Source organism: Typha angustifolia, chromosome 8 (assembly GCF_048772165.1).
Source record: "Typha angustifolia cultivar Huaian chromosome 8, ASM4877216v1, whole genome shotgun sequence".
In the NCBI taxonomy this organism is placed as follows: Eukaryota; Viridiplantae; Streptophyta; class Magnoliopsida; order Poales; family Typhaceae; genus Typha; species Typha angustifolia.
Window position 1 is genome coordinate 15,495,526 of NC_133246.1, and position 24,884 is coordinate 15,520,409.

Sequence of the window (24,884 nt, forward strand, 5' to 3'; positions counted from 1 at the left end):
TCTCTTTTAAGAAAAGTGAGGAGATGTGAAGATCCAAGATAAATCTTTGGGTCCTAAGAATTTATGACAAAAGATTATAACTCAAAAGTCCAACTTATCATTAATTTAACAAATAAATGATTAATTATTTCATGTATTTTTATAATGAAGTAATTCATATTTCCGAGGCAAAAGCTTGAAATGCGTTAAATCCTCTTTTTTAATTTTCCCCCAAAAACTTTAACTCCAACTTTCGTAATCAAACTCCTTTTTTATTTACTACATTATATTACGATATAATGTGCTAATTTAGGGGTATATTTGTTAGGTGCTCATTTAGGAAGTCGAATTGTTGTACGGATTATATAACTCGCTCTCGTCTCTCTCCGTTTCGCTGCGAGATCTTGAGCTGTTCGTGCAAACATCGCACGGGATTTTAGATCTCGGTGGGGGATCGGGGAGCGAAATTAAGGAAGAAATGGAGGGTTTAACGGCAAAGGACGCGTCGACGATCGGCGGCATCGCCACCGTCTCCCTCCTCCACTCGTTCATCCCGACTCATTGGCTTCCCTTCTCCATTGTCGGCCGCGCCCAGAAGTGGACCCTCTCCCGCACCCTCCTCGTTAGTGAGTTCTTCTTTCTCGGGTTTGAATCTTTATGCTTTGATCTCAGCGTCGATGAGATGTTTCTAGTTTTCTTTCTTAGATCTGGTTTCGTACTTGGTCCTGTGGTATGAGAATGGAGAAAGGGGATCTTGGTAATGGTTCTCGAATTTTGTGGGATTAGAGAACAGTAAGGTAGAGATGAGGTATTTTGGAACTTGAGATCTTTCTAGGGTTTTAGTGTGTAACTATGGGCGTCTTATGGCTAGAGTTCCATTTCAAGAAGCAGTGTCTTGATTGAGGAGAAGCTTCGAGGGTACTGATTTCTATCGATACTAGGTGAAATCTTGATTCGTGGTGTATGATGAAATGAATTTAGCTTGTCGCATTCTCTGATTTGAATAGATGGATTAGAGGCACCGAGCTAGTGTGGATCGGTAATTCTTCTAACAGAACATGAACAATGTGTTCTCTTTCATTATTTATTGATGTATCATATGTTCTTGATATAACAGACTAAGAATGGATGATAACTGTAACCCATTAACCACAATCATAAAATAAGGCATATATGGACCTTCTGTGTATCTCTCACTCGCCAACTGATTAGAGCCGATGTCATCATCAGAGATTGGAGCTTCAGCATATTTGTATAGGAGTTATGTAATATCATGTTGTAAATGCAAACTACATTTCTTCTTCTTTTTCATGCACAAGTTATGTTAAATTAGTTGTTCTCACAGAATTGCGTTCTTATTCCCTTTGTATTTTTCTCTTTATTTACATTTCTCTTGTGATTACCTTTTGTATTCTTAAGTGCATTGAATTAATCTTATCAACCTTCAGCTGCATTTGGAGGTGTCTTGCATGTGATCTCAACCTCCCTTCTCGGCATAACTGCAATAACTATGGCCAATACTATCGCCGGTGAGGAAACAGTGCACAAACTTGCCTCCCTGTTGCTCATGGTTCTCGGAGGAAGTTATGTCTTGTTGTTTGCATTTGGAAAGGGAGGACATGGTCATGCTCATAATCATCCAATGGAGAAGATGGCTGTAGCTGGACTTGTACTTGTACCTGCATTGTCTCCATGTGCGACAACCCTTCCTGTGTTCCTTGCAGTTGGCAACTCATCCTCGATGATGATTTTTGCAATAATTGTGCTACTATTCAGGTGTGTCTTTTGTTTCTTTTATTTACTTTTTCTAGGAACATTAGAAAAAATTGCAATGATTTTTGGAATTTACAGATAGTAAACTACTGTTGTCGAGTTGTGTTAGATTGATTGGTGTGCGTCTTACTGCTATGCAACTGCAGTGGATTCTAAATAAGTTCTTTTGAAAATATGGGAAAGGGTGAAGTCACAGATATTGTAGGGGATTCAAGCCCTTAAATTTAAGGGCTGCATAGTGCAAAAGGTTTGCTGTCTACTGATAATTAGCAGGGGAGTTTCTGATGGAAGTTGAGTAAAGCAAACCATGGATTTATCTGAACTTTGTTCATTTATGCCATCCTGAATTTCAATGGACTTCTTAGCCACTGTATAAGCTGGCAAAGAGGGAGGAAAAGATTTAAAAGAAGAAAAGAATGTCAGCTGTCCTCTCATCTTCATTGAAATAAGTAATAGACAGATATACAGTAATAGAAAGCTGTTTCCTCAGGTCCTTCAATTTTCTCAATCATATGCTGGCTAAATCTGAGTCTTCAATAACATTTTTTTGTTGCAGATTTAATGGAGACAGACAAAACTTGAAATTCAATAACAATTCTCCACTATATTGAATAATATATTGTTCATTCAATTTTGTACTTTCTCCTTGATTATGTGGATTGAAGACAAGAGGTGGCAGGAGGATTGAGAAGTAACCATGAGGATTATAGCACCCTGTCCAAAACTTACAACTAGTACAGTATATTGATAATAAGCAGGCCTCCCATACTACTCTCATTTCTCTATGAATCCCAGTAACATGGCAATATGACTCAGACAGTGGTCAACCATTGAAATGCAGCTTCATATTTTCCTTGAAAGTATTGGATGTGGCCTCATCTGTTGGAACTATCTTATTGGTGCTTGCTCAGCCATGGTGGAAGTACCTAAACATTTTGCAAAGTAGTGCTTTTCCTTCTACGGATCATTGCATCCACTAAATAGAATTATAGCCAGTTTGAACCTACAAGTCAAAGCTATAACTCTGATAGCCATTGCAGTATTTTACTTAAACGGCATAGAAGTGTATTAAAAATGTTTGGTTCACATAAATACATAAGTGCTCAAGACATTTATGAGATAATTTCCCTTCTCACAAGACAACTTGAAATAGAGGTACTCATTCTTTTAGAGTTCATTGCTTTCTCTCATATATATACCTAAACTGTTTATCTTTTGATCTGCAGTACTATCACAGTGATGACCTCGTTGGTGGCTCTCTCATATTATGGCGCCAGCCAAATTAAATTTCACTGGATAGAACGATATGACAAGCTTCTTGTGGGATCTGTGCTCTGCCTGGTTGGAATACTGACGTATATTTTCCATGATCACGATAGTGATGGGCATTCCGTCAGAGAGCACTTGCACAGAAAACTGATTGGTTTATGAGGATCCTGTAACATTTTCTGTCTTTTTTGGGCACTCTTTTTTACCCCTAGTAAGTAGTAACTTCTTGATGGTGATGCTAAGAATGCAAAGGACAGTACATGGTTGTATAAAGATTTATCATATCTTAAAAAATGCTTGGTGTTTCAAGAGTTCCTGTTCTCCTCTTTAACGCATCAAAGGAGAAACCAGCTTGGTATAGATAGATACATTCATAACTGCATGGATAAGTCTATTGGTATATTATTAGTCATTGTCTGCAAATGCTGTGTAACATTCAATGTGCCCTTCCTTGAAGGCAAGAGTTGTTAGTGCAAAAAGCTTATCTCATGTTGACTGTCTTACTGCTATTACAGTAACTTGGCGTACTTGAATCAAAGCTCACAGAAGTCGAGCGTAATCCAAAACTAAGATATACTTGAATAAAACCTGAACTGGATTAAGATTTAGTGGATATCAAGCTTCGGATACGAGAACCGTACCTGATCCGCCACCTACACTCGAATCCGATTTATTAGCTTATTGGATATTGATGTCTGGCATCCGAACGCGATGAATTGGTTGGTTGGGTCGTATCCTCTGGCGGGTCGGCGGATCCATTTTGCCATGATCATTTACACGGGGGCAATTTCGTAATTGGAGCACAATCACGACTTCTATATAATCTATAGCAAGAAACCCTAGCTTCTCCTTTGCCGCCACCACCGAGGATCCTAGGGTTTTTCTTCTTCCTCTCGCGCAAGCCCCGTTCTCCACAAAGGAGCAACCATGGTGGTGGCCAAGAAGACGGTAGCCTTCTGGATCTCTTTCGTTCAGACATTTAGTTCTACGTCAGATAGTAAAACCCTAGATTTTATTCCTGACATTTACTTGGGGACAAATTTTGGCTGTTGTATTGGTATTTTGATCTTTCCCGTTTTGTTTCAATGCAGAAGAAGTCCCAGGAGAATATTAACAACAGGCTCGCTCTCGTGATGAAGAGCGGCAAGTATACTCTGGGGTACAAAACCGTCCTCAGATCTCTTAGAGGCTCGAAAGGTATAAGAGAAGAGCTCTACGCTTCTTTGATCATTGATCACCTTGCATTCGCTTGTGATTCGCAGATAGTTCTCTAATTTTCTATTCCCTCTATTCATATTACGAGAACTTTTAATTGTTTAATTTGATTCAATCCTCTCTTTTTTTAAGTAGTGAGAGCGTTACTTTTTAGGATAGAAGTAAGGCATACAAGGAAAATTACATCATAATATGGCCCTTCATCAAATTCATGTATCATGTCTAATTAAATGATATGTATTGTCGATTGGACCTTCAAAACCTGAAAGTAAATGCAGGGTAGTTGTCTTCTTTAAATTTGCATAGCAGGAAGTCTTCACATAATTATTCTCAAAATCATTTGCTTAAAGGGAGAATTGAATACTTAGTGGGAATTATCTAATGTGGTACCTCATACAACATTCCTAGGATATGAAAGCTTCCGTGCTTCTTGGTATGGTTGAGTCTAATTTGTAACAAATAATTAATGTATATGTGGAACGGCCTTGCAATATTTGCTCTAGTTAAACTTTATTATGCAAATTAATTGTGTCATGATGGTTATGGTAATTCTATTTTATTTTTATATTTATACCTAGCATTTTTACACTTAGGGGCACCCTCTTGAAATAATATGCTTATTATTCTTCACATTGATGACTTCTATCTGCAAAGAATGTTTTTCTTCTGAGAAAGTTCTACCATTAAATCACAGTATCTTCCTCTAATACGAGACTTTCTCTTGGTATTATATTTTGCTTTTACTTGGCCTATTAGTTTTATTCCCATATAATGACTGGCATCTCATCGTTTTGTAACATTTGTTTCTCTAGGTAAGTTGATCATTATTGCAAACAACTGTCCTCCTCTTCGGAAATCAGAAATTGAATATTATGCCATGTTGGCAAAAGTTGGAGTTCATCATTTCAATGGGAGTAAGTTCCCTTATCCTCTTCCACTGTTTTCCCCACCATTGTAATTTTATTTTTTGTTAGTATGATGCATTCTTTTGCTCATTTTGATTGGTAATTTGAGATATTAGATGTTAAGTACTTTTTTCCTTGGTTTGTGTGTTTGTGGTTCTGTTGACGTGTTCCCGCTTTTTGAGTTCCTATTTCATTTGTTAATGTTCTTTTTGTCTTTTTGAGTTGCTGCTGGATTTCAACTTCCAAGACTACAATCCGATTTTGAAGTTTCCTTTTGTGACTGATTCATTCTCTCACATTTGCTTGCAATGAAGAATATCTTGTAGATATGGGTTTTTTAGATGCTATTAGGAGCAGAGGCATTGATATTTTCAGTATTTCCACTTTTAAGGACATGAAATCGGTGGCAAACACAGTCTAGTTTATTTTGCTAATGTTATGGAGCAACTCTCATACTCTATCTTGGCAGATAATGTTGACCTTGGGACAGCCTGTGGCAAATATTACAGAGTCTGCTGCCTTAGTATCATTGACCCTGGTAATGTTTGATACCTCCACCCCTATCTTATGTAATGTTTCATGTGGATTCAATTGCTCAAGCAATTTTTTCTTTGTTACAGGTGATTCAGATATAATCAAGAGCATGCCTAGCGAGCAGTAAGGATTGGTTCCTGGTTATTGAATATCTCCGTCATTATTATCCGACTACGGTTGGTGTCAGCATATTAGTTTGTCTGTTATTTCTTTGCTGTTAGCAATGCGAATTTTGGCTTAGTTGCAGTATGAGAGGTGTATCAGAGAGAATGTCAGTTTAAATCTTGGGTTGGAGATTTTATTTGACATTAGATACTTCGTCTGGCATGGAATTATTTTACCTGCTTCAGAATATGTGCTACAGTTCTCGATGATAAGTTACGTAGATTTCATGTTTCTTTCTGGATCGCATCATAATCTAAGTTGAACGGTTGTCTTCACTACTACTTAGCAAATTTTGATCAGAACACGGATATTGTTTTCGTTGACTCTGAAATTGTACGTCTTGCATGGACAGGTTTGTGTTTAAAGCATCTTAAAATAAAACAAAGTGTCAGAAACATTTTTCTTCTCTAAATTTATGCCTGAAATTATCTTTATCTTTTTAAGTAATATAAAGTCTTAAATCAGTCTTAATAGTTATGTTTAAAGTAAAATCATTAAAACTTTGTTCAACTTAACTATATGCACAAAAATGACTAAAATACTCCTAACTCACCATCTTCTTCTCAGCCATACTCAATTCTCTCCCTTTAGCTTGGACTCCCCCTCACACTGAACCAACCATCACCCTACCCACACCGGAGGCCGCCCACTGCACCGGCTCCTTCATCTCTCACTCCCCTTCCATTGATTAAACCCCAAACTGCCCCTACCTTCGCTGCCGCTATCTCAGCTTGCGCCACCTCCCTCAAGCTGCCACCTCCCTCGGACCGGAGACCATCCCAGCTAGCTCTTCCCTCCTCTCTTTTCTCCCTCTCCTTCCTCCTTTCTTTAACTCTGCTCAACCCACAGCCATACCGACTCTTTTGGCGAATTGTGTTTGTCACTGGCAATATTTCGAGAGCAGAGGAAGTCTCCAATACAATGAGGGATCATGCCCTCTATACTGACAGGCTTGATATTTTTCTGGCCCTTTATATCCAAATATCTTGGGAACATGTTTGATAATTTTCTATCGTTGAAGCAATTGTATGTTACTATTCTTGAATGAATAATTAGGATGCTATGATGATCGGAGTAAGGGGGTTCCTCTTTGTGACCAATAAATGGCTTCTCTCTCTCTCTCTAAAGAGCTGAACAATTTGCTGCTGTATGTCTGAATGAAGCTGTCTAATAATTAGCTGAGGTGTTCTGCTGTGCATTATATGTACAAAGATAAACTGAAACAATAAAAGCGGTAAATTTTGGCATGCTCAAGACTACTTGATAGATTGAACTCATGAAAATGAAACAATTTAATGTACATTTGACTAAAGAAATCATTTCTCGAGCACCGACACTACAATTTCCAACTCTTTCATCTGAAGCTACCATCTACCACAATAAACACTTGAAGATATTAGATCTACAATTGAGAAGACTAGAGACCTACTCCCAGAAAGGAAAGGAAGGAAAAAAAAACAGAGCTAGTTCTCCCCTGTAAATTTGTATTAATTTTGAGTTGGATTTGATCTACTTGGAGGCAGCTTCCTTAAGCTTGCATGGACCCCCTTCTCTGGCTTCCTAGCTGCTGCATGGATACTCCGAAATGTAGCAGAATTTGAAGCCAGTGATCGCCTGGCTTGAATACTTCCACCAAGAGGATTCCTTTCAAATGTTAATTGAGATGGAGAACAAAGAAGGAGGTGAAGAAACAGCAAAGCAGAGAAGATAGCCAGAGCTCTGAAGGTCTTCATAGTTGTTTGGGGGTGGAAAGAAGAAATAAGATGGTTAAATTGAATAGATAAGCCAATATATAGGTAGGTAGAAAAGAAACTACCATTCATTGTGTCAATATAGATCAGAGGTTCTCAAGGAGATAAACTAGACAACAGTTGTAAAGGTGACCACAAACACCCAAGATTGATTAATAGTCTAACCTTCTCTCTTATGTCATGCATCATCAAAAATGGTCATGTGCATTGAGCTACTGCTAGATGACTCAAGGATCAGGAGTGCACCAGTAAAAAGTACTAAATTCCCCCTACCTCTATGCATGTGATTCCATTTTGAGGCACATGACATAATATCTAATTAAGATCACATACTTGTCAAATATATATATATATATATATTAAATTAAATGCATATTAATATCTACCAACATCATATATAAAGACTAGACTTAAATGAGGGATGAAATACTTCAGTTGTCTTCATTCTTCTTGATTTAGGCTTGAATGATCATGTGATCTTTATTTGACTATTCATAATCTCTGACACTCACAGTAGCCTTAGATTAGTTTTATAGGATCATGTGATTATGCTACTGATATCAAAGATTATTATACTAATGGCTACAAAGATAATATTGGAATCACATGAAACTCTAGATTTAGTTTGGTTGGCCTAGTTTAGCTTTTAGTTGCACTTTCTTGCTTTCCAGTGGGCACCTATCAGAAATTTAAGCAGGAAGAGCATCAAAAGTACATTGTCCTGGAGTCCTTTTTCCATATGGTTTCCAAATTAAATTCCAATTATATTTTGTGAATCTGGAGCTCCTTGAAGCTATGGAGTAGTCATTTACTGTATTGCAGCAGATAATGGCAATGACAAAGAGATTCTCAAGTATGGACACAATAAAAGACATGAATTTCTTGGCAAATATTACTAGAATCCACATCCTAAAAGAATAAAAGCCAATTCTTATCTTTCAAAAATAATTGTGATATGATACTTTTCTCATATAATGATTTGCAGTATTTCTTTATTCTGCAAAAGTATTGGCTTCTGGATATGATGATCCACTATCACTACCAACAATATTTCAATGCATATATATATATATATATATATATACAAATGGATTATCCAAGAATAATCTGGATATAAAGATCACTCTTTTGGAATCTTTGACAAACCTATGTACTCCCTTTCTCTTTGAGAAATTAAATTATCAGCATTGACTACACATAGATATTGATCCATACTTGCCAATGCAAATAACAAGTGGATTTTAGTTGCAATTAATCCTCTCTTTTAGTCTCATTTTCCTCTTCATCTCATCTTGTAATTAATTATAGCAAAATTATTTTACTTAAAGTAATGAATATTTGACATGATTTCTTTTCTCCCTTTGGAGAAAATACTATTTAGCTTCATTTTAAGCTACTTTGAACAGATAGTTTAATCCAATAAACCAATTAATAGTTATTAAGATTTGTAAAATTCATCTTAGATCCATCTCACATTAAGGAACTACATTACTACCACCTGTAGATAGTTCGGAGAAGATCAAAACTAAATAACAAATCTTAGGATTAAAAGGAGTATATTTGTCTAGATAGACATTAGTTTATATAGATATATAGCTAATATATGTCATAAAAATACAATCTAATCTTTAAAGTTGTTAAAATTCGAAATCTCTCCAACATTGCCATCAAAATTCAGATCTTTTTTTTTTTTTTGCGAGAAGAGAGAGGAAGAGAGTGATCAGATAGAGCTAATACAATTTTGGGCCATCATACCGACCATCAAACCAATAGGGAAACTAAATGTTCCATCATCATCTCACTCTTTCTTAAATCAAATCACACAAAACAAAGCTAAAAACCCAAGAAAAAGTAAATAAGATTAGGGATTAGAGAGGGCATCAGATCTCCAAGGTGATACAAAGGCAACATCACTGATGCTCAGACGCAAATTACCCATTAATTGTATGAGATTCATCATCTGCCAAGATCAATGAACAAAAACCCAATTCGGAAACACAAAAACATTACAAAAAGGAGAGATTTTGAGAACCTAACGAGTGGAAAGAAGAAGGAGAAGTGGGGTAGCTGAAGCCAAGGAGACACTTCTTCTCGTGCATATATAGAGAGCCGTAGCGCCGCAAGAGAGGTAAATAGTGTTGTTCTAGGGTTAGGGTTTTTGAGAGCTCCAAGCCAACTCTTATTAGTAGGGTTTCCCAAATCGTGTTTTGATCTAGGCCGTCCATTCTAGTTTGATCGTCCATCTATTCACCGTTGATCTCTACATGGATATTTAATTGGGCCGAGCCAAAGACCTTCCATATAAACTTCTTTTTTGGGGTCTAAAATCTCTTATTATTTATTATATTCTTCGAAAAATATTTTGAATTTTACATTAATACCTCTTTAAAACCCCTTATTTTCTACTATATACATCATATGTATATTAAATTCTAAAGAGTACATTATAAATAAAATAATAATAATTAATAATAATATAAATTGGGCCAGCATTGGAATTAATATAAATTGCCACAGAAGATTTTAACATAATATTTTATAAAAATTTAGAAATCTTAATTTAATTTAAAGTGTAATTTAATTAGAGCCATGATGAATTGGAATCCAAGCAAAGAATAGGACAGAATCAGGATTCAGGAGACATGAGACTAATTCTTTTCTATTTTAATTCTAATTTAAGGATTTCTCCATTTTCTTATTCTTCTTCTTAGCACAATTAGTTGAACAGCTACAACTATTTGTGTAGAAAATCCTACAGTTTCCATTGCAATTAGTTGGAAATTAAATAAGTTAGTTCTTCATAAAGGAAGAATAAACTTTTTTATAGTGATTAACTAATTATTATCATTGCAATACAATAATACATTAATACTAGTAGCAGTAGATAGTTAGTTATAATAGGTATAAAACTATTATTCATAAAGAAGGAAGCTTCTTATCTAAGTTGTTATCCACCATAAACTATTCCTCAACCATCATGCAGACTAGATATTGGAGATAATTGGGAATATCCATCCCATTAATTGTTGAAGCTTTGGAATCAAGAAACAAAGTAAGACAAACTAAATTGAACCAAAATGGAGGTTATAATACAGCCATTTATTTATCCAAGAAAGATAATGAGTAGTGATTCTCAAGTCTGGGTATTATCTTACAATCAAAATGGGCATATGGCTTTCTTTCAGAAGGAAAATAAATAAATAAAAAGAGGAGATATTAATTAGTAAGTGCTCAAATTGGATATCAATGAGAAAAGCCATGCTAAAATATTTGACAAGAATTTTATTTACATTATACAATCAATTATGTCCCTAAACATTCACAATAGTAGACTTGATTGAAAAAAATGAAGTCCACCACTTGATATCAAGCATGATCAAAATGAATTTAAACAATCAAAACTAGCTACTAAAATCTCCAATTCCCATCACAAATGGCAACTATTTACACCCAAAAAAAAAAAAAAAGAAGAAGAAGAAGAAAAGCAAGAGAAAAAGAGAAGAAAATGCCCCAGCCATATCATTTCAAATGATTTCAGGCCAAATTAAATTGACTGAAATCTTCACATCCTCTAAACCATTGATCAAATCATTCTCCTCGGTTTCTGATCGTATCTTCGCCTTCTTCTCCTCCTTCTTACTCTCTTTCTCAATAAAGTTTGCACAGTTGACTTCATCAGGAGGGTGTAAAGGGGAAGAACAGCTAGAAGTGATTAAGTTGGTATTCTCCTGCCTGAGAAACTCAGATAAGAGAAGAACAATTGTAGCCATGAGAGCTAGTGAAATGAAATATTGAAGAATAGAAGAAAGGAGAGATAGAAATGGAGATATATCACAGGTGGATTAATATATGGTATGCATATATATATATATATGTATATATATGCGTGGAGAACAATTAATAGCTTGAAGAAGTGGTTGCCAATTGTTTAGTTTGAAGCACTCAGTTTTAAATCAAGAAATTCTCCTCTCTTTGTTTTTGTTTTTTTTAATTCCATGGGTTAGTGTTGTCTGCTTGTCTTAGCTTATAGTTAGGTAAAATTTCAAGCAGAAGAGAGAAAATAATGGGTATATAACCTTTGTGAGTTATAGAAGTTATTAGCCTTTTTGGTTTTCCTATGGTAGAAGTGTTCAAAAAGTATGGAGATTAGTGAAATTTGTGTGACTCTTTCCTTAATTTTTCTTGGTGTAATGTACTAATTAAAGAGGCTTAACGGCTAAGATAACATAAGTAGAAGAATAAAATATGAGAAAATAAAGTATCTGATAGTCCCTAGTTTTAGACTACCTTTAGATTTGGGTGATTATAACATTAATGGCCACCACCTGTTTATGTTAATCAAAGTTAATAGTTAAGCACCAGTTGTTTATGAGAATGTTATAGCCATGGAAGTGGTCAATAATAATTGCAAAGCTGACATATTAATCTTAATTAGTATCTTACTAATTAAGTTGTTAATTATTTGTTAGAAATTGCTAAGCTATTTCTTAGACCTCAAAGGAGAAGTGAACACCTCTCTCCTTCCTTCCAAAAATAAGGCCATAAAATGCTATGTGAATTTTCTAGAAATACTTAGGAGCCTCTAAAAAACCCCATCAAGTCAAAGGTTTGAAGTCCAATCTAGAAAGGGAATCATTATATAATTTAGATAATTATGTTGTTCAATTTTTTTATTTTTTTAAACAAATTTTATTTTATTTTCTTTTCTTTTCGAGTATGGCGGTGGGCCGAAAGATATGATAAACTATAAAGTATGCTTAGAGGAATTATAATATTTTACTATCATTTTCTTTGAGCATCTTCTCATAAATGAGAAACTTAATTGGTAGAAAAAAATTAATTAATGAGTCCCCAACTATGTCATCTTGTTGAGCCTATGAGCCGAGCCTGATCAAACCGACCTATGCTTAACCTTGGTCAGGATTCATCCCACACAATTTTAGCCCAATAGTGCTTAACGTAGTGGCTCATATAATGCAAGCAAGTTACCTAATAAAAGATGTATATATAATATGTTAAAAAGATGCATATCCGATGTTCCTAACATTCTTGAGTTCAACTCAATAGCTCGATAGGTCAATGGATTCATTTGAATTTTAACCTATTTGGGCTTAACAAGCTTAATAGGCTAAAGATTGATATTAATAATAAATAAATATTAAAAGTTAAATAATTAAAAAATATGTAAATTATATAAGATAAAATTAGCATATATAACCTACAGTGATACAAATAAATAATTGACTTAAAAAATTCTAATAATGAATGTGAACTTATACAATATAATTTATTCAGTATATATATATATATATACTACCAATCTATTATAATATTATAATATCAAGCCAAGCCCAAATCGAGCAGGTGCTGCATCGGTTTGACTCGATTATACTTTTGAGCTTAAAATTTTAGCGTGGCTCAACTAGATTAGAGCTCTAGAGCCTTGTTTGGTTAAAGATTAAGTTTTAAACTTAATTAATTAATTAATCTTTTTTTTATTTTAATTTATTAAAATATAAATTTAGTTTTAATACAACATAACTAGTAGAGTAGAATCCAAAAGCGCGATAGGTTCGATGTTCCACTACCACTATCACCTACTTCATCTGATCACATCAATGCCATTAAACTTTTTATTAAATTACCACCTACGATGCATTCAGAGTAATGATCATGAGGGGTAATTTTGGTATTTCATGTTAAAAGAGTTTGGTTCCCACCTGTCCATAGTAGCCATGTTGTCGTTTTCTCCACCAAATCTCGCCGCCGCGAAGAAAATGACGCTGGACGTGGCACTGTACTATTCGCTACGACCAATCTGTTTGCTGTTTTGAATGACTGTCCGAGATTCCTTTGCCTTACAGTAGCAGCTCTCCACCTCCTTCTCCGGCGACGTCCACCACCATGGCCGCCCAGCTCCGCCACGTAACGCCGCCAAACCCTGCTGTAAAATGCCGCCTTCTAGCCGGAACACTAACTCCCACCTCTCTCTCTTTCCCCCTTCTCCGCTCGAGATCCTCAAACCCAAGCCTCTCCCAAACCCTAACCTCCCCCGATCCCCTCTCTGGTGGCGGTAATGGCGGCATCACCAAACCCCCTTTTGGATCCGATGGCGGAGGCGGAGACGGAGGAGGATGGTGGGGTTCCGGCGAGGACCCCCCGCCGCCGTCCGATCCCCTAGGGATCTTCCTCGAAGGGTGGAGATCTAGGGTTTCGGCGGACCCCGAGTTCCCCTTTAAGGTGCTTATGGAGGAGCTCGTCGGCGTGACCTCCAACGTCCTCGGCGACATGGCCTCCCGCCCAAACTTTGGCCTTGGCGAACTCGACTTCGTCTTCTCCACCCTCGTCGTTGGCTCCATCGTCAACTTCGTCCTCATGTACCTACTCGCCCCCACCTCCACCTCCGCCACTTCCTCCCTACCCGGAATCTTCTCCTCCTCCCCCGCCGCGCACATGTTCGAGACCGGTTCCTACTCCCTTCTTAACCGTTTCGGCACCTTCGCCTACAAAGGCGCCACCTTTGCCGCCGTCGGCTTCGCTGCGGGACTCGCGGGAACCGCAATCTCCAATGGCTTGATCGCTTTGAGGAAGAAGATGGACCCTGGGTTCGAGACGGTGAATAAGTCTCCGCCGACGGTACTAAATGCGCTCACTTGGGCATTGCATATGGGGATTAGCAGCAATTTCAGGTACCAAGCATTGAATGGAATTGAGTTTGTGATGGCGCGAGGATTGCCACCGGCAGGATTCAAGGGGGCGGTGGTTGTATTGAGGTGTTTGAACAATTTGCTCGGTGGAATGTCGTTTGTGGCACTTGCGAGGATCACGGGGTCGCAGAAGGCCGGGCAGGAGAAGAGAGTGGCGGTGGCGGAAGGCGAGGATGAGGAACTGCAGAGGAGTGAATGCAAGTAAGCACTTTCTATCCTGTCTTGTTACATTTTCTTTTGATATGAATGAAATGGTGGAATAGCAACCGAATTGCTTAGTGTGAGAGGAATAAGTGGTAGAAGAATTTGTCTTTTTGCCCAATCCAAGCTATGATGTGAAATGAATTTGTTGCCAATTCTGGTCACTCAGAGAGTAATTTTATTCATTTTTCGTCAGTACTGTATCTTCCTTTCTCTAGCTATCTGATTTTCAAATAGTCCATGGATGTATTTGGGTAATGTTGTGCTATTAGTTATGATAAAGATATCTTGAATACCATGCTTCCTTGCAATCCCATTGTGGACTCTGAGAGAAGTTGATAAATCTGGACAAAGGATGTTATTAGCTGTGATTTGCATACTTAGGGATTGTGCAATTACGCTTGGTACGTTGTGGTGCTTTTACTCTATTCTGTGTAATCGCAATCACTAGCTTGTTGTGGTTATCACCCTTTTTACCTACTAATCTCTCCTTAATAAGCTCTCGTTGTACTAATGATTTGAGGCTCTATCTGGACTCTTTCATCCTTGCTTTTAGCCGAAGTTGTAGCTTGTAGCAATAATTGGAACGACAGTTAGTTCTGTTCCTTCTGATTCATTTGAAATCAGTACTGCAACAGTGCTTGATGCATAAGCGCCTCTTCCGATAACTTTTGACCCGCCTACTAGAGAAGTACTCTCTCGTTTTCGGATGGATTCATTTAACTGGCTAATTCTACCAAATTATTTAAGGTTGAGGTCCTCTTTTCCCTTAGCAATCTCTTCTGACCTTTTGCATAGAGCACTTATCTGCTTGCAGTTTCATCTGGGAATAAGTTCATAGTGAGATGAGTATGCCTATGGATTACCCCTCTTCCTTCCCGATTGGCTGATGAATGCATTTACATTCATTGCCATGATTTGCTGATGAAGAAAAGAACATATGGTAATAATTGCATAATCCCTGGTGAGAACAGATGGAGCTGCTTTACTCATTCTGATACTCAGTTTTTCGGCAGATTTTACAAGTTTCAGCAGCACTCATGGTGAAGGTCTCTGTCATGGTATCTATTTTTGTTTAAAGTCTGTAATGGTATCTGAATCATTTGTTTTTTCCCCCTCTCTTGACTTATGTGTGGATCCGAACACCTTCAAATTCATCACCAAAATTGGCTGATAGGGTGTCTGATTCCCAGAATTCCACATCTTGACACTACCATTTGTACTTACCCCATTTCTTTTCTCATCTCCTGACTTATTTGTATATCTGAATACCTTCCAATTCATCATCAAGATGGTTGGTATGTCATCTGATTTCTTGTGCATGACATCTTAATACTACCATTTCTTCTTGTTTGTTCCCCGTCTCTGGGATAGTGGTGTTGAACAAAGAGAAGTTGATCTCATTAGTAATTATTTACTTTCTTATGGAAGATCACACCTCCATTTCATTTTTTGGAAAGAAAGGTGAGTTTGTTCCCATGTATCCAGTAATAGGAAACCAGCAAGTGGTATAAGAAACTGTTAACTCCTTAGGAAAGTAGTAGCAAGAAGAGAACTTCTCTTTCATATTTCTACCATTCTTCTTCCTGTTGTGCTCTTCATCCTCAATGAAACTGGGTCCTTTATGCTTTGCTGAAAATTATTCCATCTTCTACTTGAATGTTTGCCTTTGCAGACCTAATGAAGATAAGAACAAGGCTTTAGGCTTTAGTATTTACTTGATCAGGCTTCTCCTGTTCTTTCCTTGTACCCTGTGAATATTAATGCATCCCTCTTTATCCAAATCACTCAGAAAGAAAAAGGTAGAAGGAAGCAGTTACTTGAACAACCTAGACTGCCTTCTGTTCTTTCTTAATTCTCTCTATTTTCTCCATATTGTTCACAGGGAATTAGGCTTTCCTTAATTCCCACAGTATTTTGTGGGAATTAGGTTTTCCTTAAAATAAATTAAGAGGGATAGAGTATTTAGATATTTTTCTCCTACACTTTTCCCTCACTTCCTTCTCTCCCCCTCTCCTATCAGCATTCTCCTCTTCTCCACCTCCTCAGCCCAACGCGGCCGCCACCACCTCCTCCTCCTCCTCCCCCTACCTTCATAACCATAACCACAACCATTCCTACTCCCATCTCTCTTCTTTCAATTCTTTCCCATTCCAAAATTTTCCTAAACTATCTAAACATGATAGACTAAATCAATCCAAAAGAAATAAATCACGTAAGATCCTTTAGTTGCACTTTTCAATTTCTACATGTTAAAATTCTTATAGAAAATTCGCCTAAGTTACCAGCAGGCCCTAAAGAGGTTTTAGAAGAATCTACATCCAAGCTTAAGCATGCTGGTTGATGGATATGATACTTCCTGTTCCAATTTGTGAAGTAAAAGGAATTCAGATAGTTACTACTGCTTTCTACAGAATCATGCATATCGAACATATGCATACATATGACATATGTATATGTACTTAAGACACACACATTATATGCTGTAAACCTTTCTCTCTCACTAAAAGAGCACCAAGTCAAACTACATTACTGTCTCACTAATTAGGCAGGCCATGAGCCAACTTGGTTAGTTTCATCTCTTTCTTTTGGATCAATAATTTGGGTCATGCTTCACTTCTTCTAAGAGTGAATCATTCCCAAAGCTTTGGCAAGCAACTAGAGATCATGGCTCAGGTCTATACCCTATCATCTCATTCATGTAATTGGGACATCAATCCATTGATAGACAATGGAATAGAATGCCAGAGAATAGAAGGTATCTGAAATGGCCACCAATAGTCAAACTGTAAGAAACCGCAGCCAGAAGATATAGCTAAAGACATAATCTCAAGATCAAAGTTTTCTACAAAATTACTAACAAAAAAACCCCACAGTTTCTTTCTCTCAACAAAAGAACCTTTGTTGATCTTTTCATATAAATATGAAGAATCATTAGGTGTGAACATCAATGATGCGTAGATTGATGACTAGTGGAAAAGAGTAAGAGATAAATTTGGTTAGTATTAATTGCAAGCCTTATTATATAGAGAATAGACTGGTATTTCTATCTGGTATGCCCCAATGGGGATTTGTGTAGCTCGAGTATGGATCACACAATCTTATGTGGAAATAAATATCAATATGATTGTATGTCTTACTGGGCGTATAGACACTGAAATCTTTCTACCATTTAATTAGAGAGGAAACAGAGGGTAGCAGATTAGCCCCAACCATTAAGAAAGCTACTTCAATGGACCCCCTATAAGATAAACAATAGGTTGAAGTTTTGTTCCATCTTCCATCACATGTTAGATAAATCTTATCCTAATCTGGACATCAAAACAGAGTTCTAGAGAGAGAGAGAGAGAGAGAGAGAGACATAAAGAATGGAAACACCCATAGATTTGATGATAAACTAGCAGCAGACACTAATAAAAAATGCAACTAATAAATAAAATTCTAAGAGAAGCCACAGGACTTCTGCTTAACCTTCAATTCTCACAATCGACTAGAGTTTATTACAAAACTGCATGCTGTCAGGAAGTGGGCGATAGAAAGCTACACATCACCATGCAGCTCATAATGGATTCCCAGTTTGATTCTTCGTCACACATTAGAGACACTTGTTCTTCTTAAACCAGTGGGTCAAAGGGATCAATCACCAATTAAAATTTGGAGTTGCTACCATAAATTCCCATAGCCGTCGATATGTCGAGACATGATACGTGTGCATGCATGGGATGGCACAGCAGAAGAGCATGATTTTCACATTTTCTCATTGAAATATTCATAACTTTTGAGCAGCCTTCATTGCAGTAAGACAATATGTATCCAGTCTTTATCTCATTTAATGATTTAGAGTTTAACAAGAACTTAACAGTTCCTTCCATGTACAGTGAATCCATGGAAAGAAACCCTGTGGGGATGCATTCAAGAAGCATCCTTTTCCATGGTACAGTCTTCATTTTGAAAAAGGACAAAAGAAAATGTAATAGTTGGTTAATTAAAAGAGCCCCAACTATAGAATCGCATATCTTGCTAACTTGATTCTACAAATGGGTTATGGACAAGAAGCCTTTGCAGGATTGACCTCAAAAGTAAAACAAGATAATATGTGTGATATTTGTAGGCCAAGATAATGACAAGAAGTGGACCTGCATCTCAATGAAAATGAAAACAATAGGAACCCAACAATAAAAGGCACCTCCAAGTTGGATATAGAGTAAATTTGGAGAGCTGCCTTTCTAACTTAGTTTACTAATTTGAACACTATAAAATCTCTCCTCGTATCTTCTATTGTTGTCCTCCATCTTCTTCTTCTTTTCTTTTCTGCAGCAAAATATCATAGACATGGAGGTAGCAAACTTGATCCTAGTTCTACTTCTATTCCTCCTCTCACTCCCTTGTTCCCTCCTTTTGATCATTTTCACAGAAAATTTTACTTGCTTCATGACACCAATCATTCAATTCTACGCAAGAGCTGAGTTTGCATGGCCTTCAGACTCCGCATTTCTTGGTCATGATCGACGCATAATTACAGCCCACAGTTCTTTATTATGCATGCCACAACCTGAATTCAATCAAAAACTCAGCATAATGCAATACAAACATGCGTCAGAGGGATGCATGGATCAAGTAGAGTGCGTCTTCTGCCTATGTGACATTGAGGAAGGCCAGGAGATAAGAGAACTAAGATGCAAACACCTCTTCCATAGGGCATGTTTAGATAAGTGGCTCGAGCACCGAGGAGTGACATGTCCTCTTTGTCGGGACTGCTTAATTCCCTGCGAGAAAAAGGCAGATCTCACTGTCAGCATGGATGAAGAGGAGTTCGATGATCATGCGCTAACCTTAATATCTTATGTTCACAGTGGATGGTGGGGATGATACCTAGCTCCCCTATTTTCTTTCAACACAAGAAGTTTTGGTAGTGCCTATGATTGATTTAGTCTGAATGACTGACTTGTTCTGTTGTTGTAGGAGTTAGAACAGAGGTGCATGCATGAGAACCATTTGTGAAATGATATGTGATCTCATCTGCTTCTTTTCTTTCAACTTTTCAATTAAGAACCAGAGGATTTAGCATTTACTGTAGAGTTTTTACAGCTGATATATTTTGATTGGATTTGGTTCTTTTCCCAAGGATGAAGAGGGTTCTAAAGTTCAATCTGACCAGATTAATACTAGGTGTCAATTTCACATTGTCGATATTTGTCTGTACTAATCAACTAACTTAATATTCTACAGCCTAGATGTGATTATATTGGCGGTTCGATGCACATGGTAGTAGTTGATTAGTGATCTGCAGTGTTCTTCATAATATTCATCATTAGAAATGCATAAAAAGAATTAAAGGAAATCTAATATAATCCCACTTGTTTGCAGCTTGTTAAGATTTATCATTAGAGATCCTTGTGTTCTAAAGAAAGATTGTAAACCACGGGGATTTTGTTATTTTCTCTTAAAAGATGCATGGAGAGAAGTATTCTGTACTGCAGCAAAACCACATGAATCTTTATAAGATAAAATTGTTTGCAACACACATGGACTGGTTTAATATATTTTTTTTATCAGAAAGCAATTCCGAATCATCTTCTCAAATCTTTTGAACATTACTAGTTTGAAAGTCTTTAATTTTCTAAATTACCAAGTAATCAATATTAGGATCACAGTAACTCCTTTCGACATACAATAATTTAAAATCTAGTTAAAGTGGCTCTTTTGCTTCAGGGTAATGGAGACCAGAGTCTTAAAATCTCACATAGAACAGTAGTAGCTGCAACTTCTTCTAATCCTCTTCCATGTCAACTTCACTTTCGTCATCCAACATTTCCATGATAGCCTCATTCAACTGCAAAGAGAATTCAATGCATATTAGCTCCAGATTGAGATATTTATATCATTAAATCACCGAAAGAAACTACAGCTTGATGGTGTTTGTTAGTGTGTTATATGTGAAGTACCTCCTCCTGATCATAAATCCGCAAAAGTAGCCTTTGGCACCAAAGCCAATTGCCTACTTGCTTCTGGTCCAACACTCCAATTCTTTAGCATTGGGCAATTGCATATTTGAATCGTTTTTAGACTAGCAGGGAGTTTCTCATCTGCCGCAAACTGGAGCATTGGGCAATCGTCGATCCTTAACCCCTCGAGGGATATTAAATTATGCAGGCCAACTTGTGGCATCGTTGAAGAAGAGGAGGAAGAAGCAACGCAATCCAGAGACACAAGCTTTGGGCACTCCAGGATCGTTAGGTTCTTGAGCACAGGCATGTTGTGCAACGGAAGGATAGTTAGTCCTTCAGAGTACATGACCACCAAGTCCTCTAGCAATGGGATATCGAAGATAGAGGACCATATTTCAACATTGAACGTGCCTTTTATCGATATGCTAGTGAGAGATCTGGGAGCTGGAATGACAATGAGTTCTTGGCAATCCTCTATGTCCAACTTCTTCAACGATGGAGAGATTTGTTTAGGCAAGCTCTTGAGTTTTGGACAGTCCATTACTATTAGCTCAGAGAGTTGAACAAATGCACCTCCCTCGACTAAGTCCCACTCCTCCAACTTGGGCATGCCAGCTAATTCTAACGTCTCCAATCCTGCAAACTGATTGTTGCTACCACAGAACTCCGGTCCAATCCGTTGAACGCTTTCCATTCCAATGTGTAGGTTCTTAAGAGATGGAAGTTTGCCAAGCACAGGGAGGGCCTCGCACTTGTCGAGAAAGAGCTGCAATGTCGTAAGCTTGGAGAAGGATGGATCACCTAACCACTTAGGCAATCTAGTACCACCATAGTTTTGAAGGTTCAGTTCTACAAGGTTATGATGAGGTTCAAGGTGTTGCAGAACTAGGCTTTCGTCTTCAAAACAATTCCATGGCTTGGCGATGGCCTCCGTGTTGCTGGGATCGGCAAGCTTCAGATGACTGCACCTGTAGTCTGATTTGTGGACCTCCCAATCCAGTGTTAAACTATGAATATTCTTCTTGGTCTTCAGGTTCGCCTCTTCCGCGTCCCAACCACGAGCGACGTTCCTTAGCCCGTAGATGTAGAGATCTCCTCTGAGGTCTGCCATATTCTTCAGCTCACCAATGTTGCAATGTACACTGTCTCCCCCTACATTGAATGCTGGTAACTCCACCAGATTGGTTAGCCTCAAGAACCCAGAAGGCATACAAATGGGTGTCTCTGTTGGGATCTCTAAGTGTCTGAGATTGGCAAGATTACCTATGCCGCTTGGTAGCTCGCGAAGTTCACTGCAGCCATCTAGCTCTAATGTCTGCAGATAATAGAGTCTGCATATTGATACTGGAAGCTTTTGGATTTTAGTGTCTCTGAGGCTGAGGAGCCTTAGGAGCTTCAAGCTGCCAATTGATTCTGGCAGCTCCTCAACGTCAGTATGAGACAAATCCAGTGTTCTTAAGCATACCAAGTTCAGAAAATACTCGTTGGGGATTGTAACACGCAGTGGATTGTCGTAAGCCAAGATACCAATTTCACAGAAGGGATGCATGAGTGTAGAGATGAGTTGCAGTGAGCGCAGAGGCTTCTGTTTATCTGCAGATTTGAACTGAATTGATACCTTTGAATCATAAGGAGCCAGCGAGAAATGGCGGGTTCCGATGGAGAGATTACTAAGGTCACAATCTTCGGCTACTACGCATTCTTCACCTGCAAAGTACCGTGCCAAATCATGGACGAGATCATGCATCACATATTTCTCCTTGGGGACATTGCAAAAGATCGGGTCTGTCGGCAGAAACTGGAAGAAAGATCGCAGTATTAGTTCGTCGAAGTAGTCACTGCCGACATCCTCTTGTTCCTTGCCATTGTTATCAGCCACCTGAAGGAATCCCTGCACCATCCATTCCCTTACTAAAGGATATTTCTTGAACACATATCCTTTGGGAAACACCGCGCAATAGACGAAGCACCGCTTCAAGTGCACCGGCAGGTGCTGATAGCTAATCTTCAGAGCCGGCAGGATTCCATTCTCTTCGTCTTCAAGATCCCATAGATCACTCTGCAAGAGATCAATCCATCCCTCTTCACTGCTCATATAACATAAGATTCCTCCCAATACCTTAGCAGCTAGAGGTAGCCCACTGCACTTGCCTGCAATCTTCTTGCCAATCTTGACAAGATCTGGATGCGCTTCCGGATCTCGCCCCTCGAATGCGCATCGTTTTAACAACAGCCAGCAATGTTGATCAGATAAGCAGTTCAGCTCATAAATTGGCGCTATAGATTGCATGATTCTAGCAACTGACTCGTTTCTAGTTGTCACGACAATTCTACTCCCTTCGTGGCCCGAGGAGAAAGCAAGCCTTAATCTCTCCCACAGGGTTTGATCCTCGTTCCACACGTCATCCAGCACAAGCAAGAATCTCTTCCCCTGCAACAGCTTCTTCAAATGTTCTTGTAAGGCATTGACTTGGGTAAGATCACAAGAGCTCTTTGTGATGGATTCTATGATCTCCTTCATTAGCCTTGTGACATCAAAGTTCTCATGTACTCCTACCCACGTTCTTGTGTCGAAATGCTTAAGAACAATTGGATCGTTGTAGACGAGTTGAGCTAGGGTGGTTTTTCCGACCCCCGGCATTCCGACGATCGGAACAATCGTCACACCGATACCATTGTAATCCTCGGATAGTAATAATTTGACTAAATTCTTCTTGTCCTCCTCTCTGCCATATACTTCAGAGGGCGTCGCGCTCGAGCTGATTGAAACCGGAAGGCGATTCTCCGGTTGCCGACGTGGTCCGTCTCCTTCTCTCAATTGTAGAGCAGCTCTATCCTTTGCTATGTCATCGAACCGCCCTTCGATCTCCTTGATCCTATGCATAATTCTACGTCGAAAAGAAGCTTCAACGAAAGGAGAAGGGGGGAGTTCTTGTACCTCGACTAGTTTCCTCTTACGATCGGTATTCGGAGTAAAGTTCTCACATTTATATCGCAGCAGCTCGTAATCAATCTCGTCGAAAACGTCCTCCGCATCGCAGGCGACTCCCTTGAGCTCCCTGAGCCAGTGTTTGACGGCTTCTTCTCGTATCTCTCTCTTCTCCGCGTCGTCGATCACAGTCTCGATCGTCTCGAATGTCTGTTTGAGCTTCTTCAGATGTTCTTCAACTTCGTCCGGATCAGAAGAGGACGATCCAGTGAGTGATCGCCGGAGGGAGGCCGATAACCTGTCGGTCATCCGAATCATGGAAGACAGAATTCCAGTGGCCATTGCTTCAAAGTGCTCGTGAGGAAGAAGGTGAGATTGGATCGCTCCGTGTTGTTGTCGGGCAGAGAGAATTGCAGATCAAAAGTCTTAAGAGCCAGAAAGTAAAGTTGACCTTTTGCGAGTGGAATAGATTCTTGTAGTGACAATTCATGTATACAAAACTTAATTTGGATTTATTTAGAATAGTTTGTGAGAGCTGATCATAGAGTCCTTGAATGTTCATGCATAACATATTTTAAGAGATGTTGGAATAAATTAAAAATGACTTCTGGACGACTTCGTGATTTTTCAAGCAAGTGTTTAAACGATTTCTTAGGATGCTTGAGCAGGTGATGACTATTTCAAATCCATGTTTAACTTGATCTTTCAGCCTCACATACATAAGTCATAGAATTCTTAGATTGAGGGTCATCACCAATCTCTCTGATTATTACTATTCTATTTTTGTTTAGAGAGAGTTATTGTCTCGAGAGGTACTTAAACAGATTATTTAATATTGAGAGGCACTGAGATCGACGTGATCAACCATGATAAGCAATTCAACATAGGTTTCAACGAGCAAATACTTTTCAAATATTGCTATGAAATTCAATAGATAGCATGCAAGTGATTCTTATGCTTGTTATATCATTTTAGTGGTTAATTTGATCTTATAAAAAAGGATCCCTGGTTTTTACCCGTGGGTTCTATGGGTATTTGCGGTAGCCATTCATCTCCTAGATTAGAGGTACAAGTAAATTTTCAGTATTAAAAAAGAAATTACCAAGTGGTGAGGAGGAAGAGCAATGTTAGAATATAAATTATAAAATTTACTGTTCGTCTATCACCTTAAAGTTTTGTAGTAGTTGGTGACTTATATTTTACACTAAATGCTAGTTCAAGTATGTTGAAATTTGAAAGCTTAAAGAGAAACCTACAAAAGCATATGCTAAGAAAAAGATCTGACACTACCTGATAGAGAAATTAGTGGCTAGTGAGTGTATAACAAGCAGTAATAAAAAAATCTCAATCTTTACACAAGTACACTACCAACATGGAGCCTAGCAATGCAAATGGAAACCCGAATTCGGAATAGAGGAGGAAGGCTACCTTTCTAACTTAGTTTACTAATTTGAAAAATACTAAGTTTCAAATTAGGAATTGGTACTTTTCACAAGGATGAAGAGGGT

General features: G+C 38.1%; 4 protein-coding genes and 2 non-coding genes across 8 annotated transcripts; 3 read left to right on the top strand and 3 right to left on the bottom strand.

Annotated features, from left to right (window-relative positions):
- Positions 1-314: 314 nt before the first annotated feature.
- Positions 315-3,381, top strand: LOC140765275 (uncharacterized). The gene is made up of 3 exons (XM_073104267.1): positions 315-605; positions 1,428-1,755; positions 2,979-3,381. The coding sequence occupies exons 1-3, from the start codon at positions 458-460 to the stop codon at positions 3,181-3,183; spliced, it is 681 nt and encodes a 226-aa protein (XP_072960368.1). The 5' UTR covers positions 315-457; the 3' UTR covers positions 3,184-3,381.
- Positions 3,382-3,815: 434 nt separating this feature from the next.
- Positions 3,816-6,077, top strand: LOC140765276 (large ribosomal subunit protein eL30-like). The gene is made up of 5 exons (XM_073104268.1): positions 3,816-3,969; positions 4,113-4,218; positions 5,049-5,150; positions 5,611-5,679; positions 5,762-6,077. Exons 1-5 carry the CDS (start codon positions 3,949-3,951, stop codon positions 5,800-5,802), a joined length of 339 nt encoding a protein of 112 aa, XP_072960369.1. The 5' UTR covers positions 3,816-3,948; the 3' UTR covers positions 5,803-6,077.
- A 3,228-nt stretch (positions 6,078-9,305) lies between these two features.
- LOC140766362 (small nucleolar RNA Z102/R77) lies at positions 9,306-9,395 on the bottom strand. Its single transcript, XR_012105401.1, has one exon. It is a non-coding gene; the product is annotated as a small nucleolar RNA Z102/R77 (small nucleolar RNA).
- A 68-nt stretch (positions 9,396-9,463) lies between these two features.
- On the bottom strand, positions 9,464-9,560 carry LOC140766361 (small nucleolar RNA Z101). The gene has a single exon (XR_012105400.1). It is a non-coding gene; the product is annotated as a small nucleolar RNA Z101 (small nucleolar RNA).
- A 3,758-nt stretch (positions 9,561-13,318) lies between these two features.
- LOC140766196 (protein RETICULATA-RELATED 3, chloroplastic-like) lies at positions 13,319-14,694 on the top strand. Its single transcript, XM_073105664.1, has one exon. The coding sequence runs from the start codon at positions 13,496-13,498 to the stop codon at positions 14,501-14,503; it is 1,008 nt and encodes a 335-aa protein (XP_072961765.1). The 5' UTR covers positions 13,319-13,495; the 3' UTR covers positions 14,504-14,694.
- Positions 14,695-18,929: 4,235 nt separating this feature from the next.
- On the bottom strand, positions 18,930-23,931 carry LOC140766029 (putative disease resistance RPP13-like protein 1). 3 transcript variants are annotated; one of them, XR_012105265.1, is made up of 4 exons: positions 20,445-23,931; positions 20,243-20,332; positions 19,186-19,265; positions 18,930-19,051 (listed from the first exon to the last, which is right to left on the bottom strand). XR_012105265.1 is itself a non-coding variant. In XM_073105412.1 (2 exons), exon 1 carries the CDS (start codon positions 23,716-23,718, stop codon positions 20,455-20,457), a length of 3,264 nt encoding a protein of 1,087 aa, XP_072961513.1. In that variant the 5' UTR covers positions 23,719-23,931; the 3' UTR covers positions 20,098-20,332; positions 20,445-20,454. The 3 variants fall into 3 exon arrangements, 1 of the variants encoding a protein (XP_072961513.1); XR_012105264.1 differs by lacking the exon at positions 18,930-19,051 and having other exon boundaries at positions 19,128-19,265; XM_073105412.1 differs by lacking the exons at positions 18,930-19,051; positions 19,186-19,265 and having other exon boundaries at positions 20,098-20,332.
- Between the last annotated feature and the right edge of the window lie 953 nt (positions 23,932-24,884).

Bases quoted from the DNA above. Each gene is read 5' to 3' on its own strand.
- LOC140766029 (XM_073105412.1), bottom strand. From the start codon at position 23,718: ATGGCCACTGGAATTCTGTCTTCCATGATTCGGATGACCGACAGGTTA.
- LOC140765276 (XM_073104268.1), top strand. From the start codon at position 3,949: ATGGTGGTGGCCAAGAAGACG. The intron at 3,970-4,112 runs GTAGCCTTCTGG...GTTTCAATGCAG, and splicing joins TGGTGGTGGCCAAGAAGACG to AAGAAGTCCCAGGAGAATAT. The intron at 4,219-5,048 runs GTATAAGAGAAG...TTGTTTCTCTAG, and splicing joins ATCTCTTAGAGGCTCGAAAG to GTAAGTTGATCATTATTGCA.
- LOC140765275 (XM_073104267.1), top strand. From the start codon at position 458: ATGGAGGGTTTAACGGCAAAGGACGCGTCGACGATCGGCGGCATCGCC. The intron at 606-1,427 runs GTGAGTTCTTCT...ATCAACCTTCAG, and splicing joins CTCCCGCACCCTCCTCGTTA to CTGCATTTGGAGGTGTCTTG. The intron at 1,756-2,978 runs GTGTGTCTTTTG...TTTGATCTGCAG, and splicing joins ATAATTGTGCTACTATTCAG to TACTATCACAGTGATGACCT.
- LOC140766196 (XM_073105664.1), top strand. From the start codon at position 13,496: ATGGCCGCCCAGCTCCGCCACGTAACGCCGCCAAACCCTGCTGTAAAA.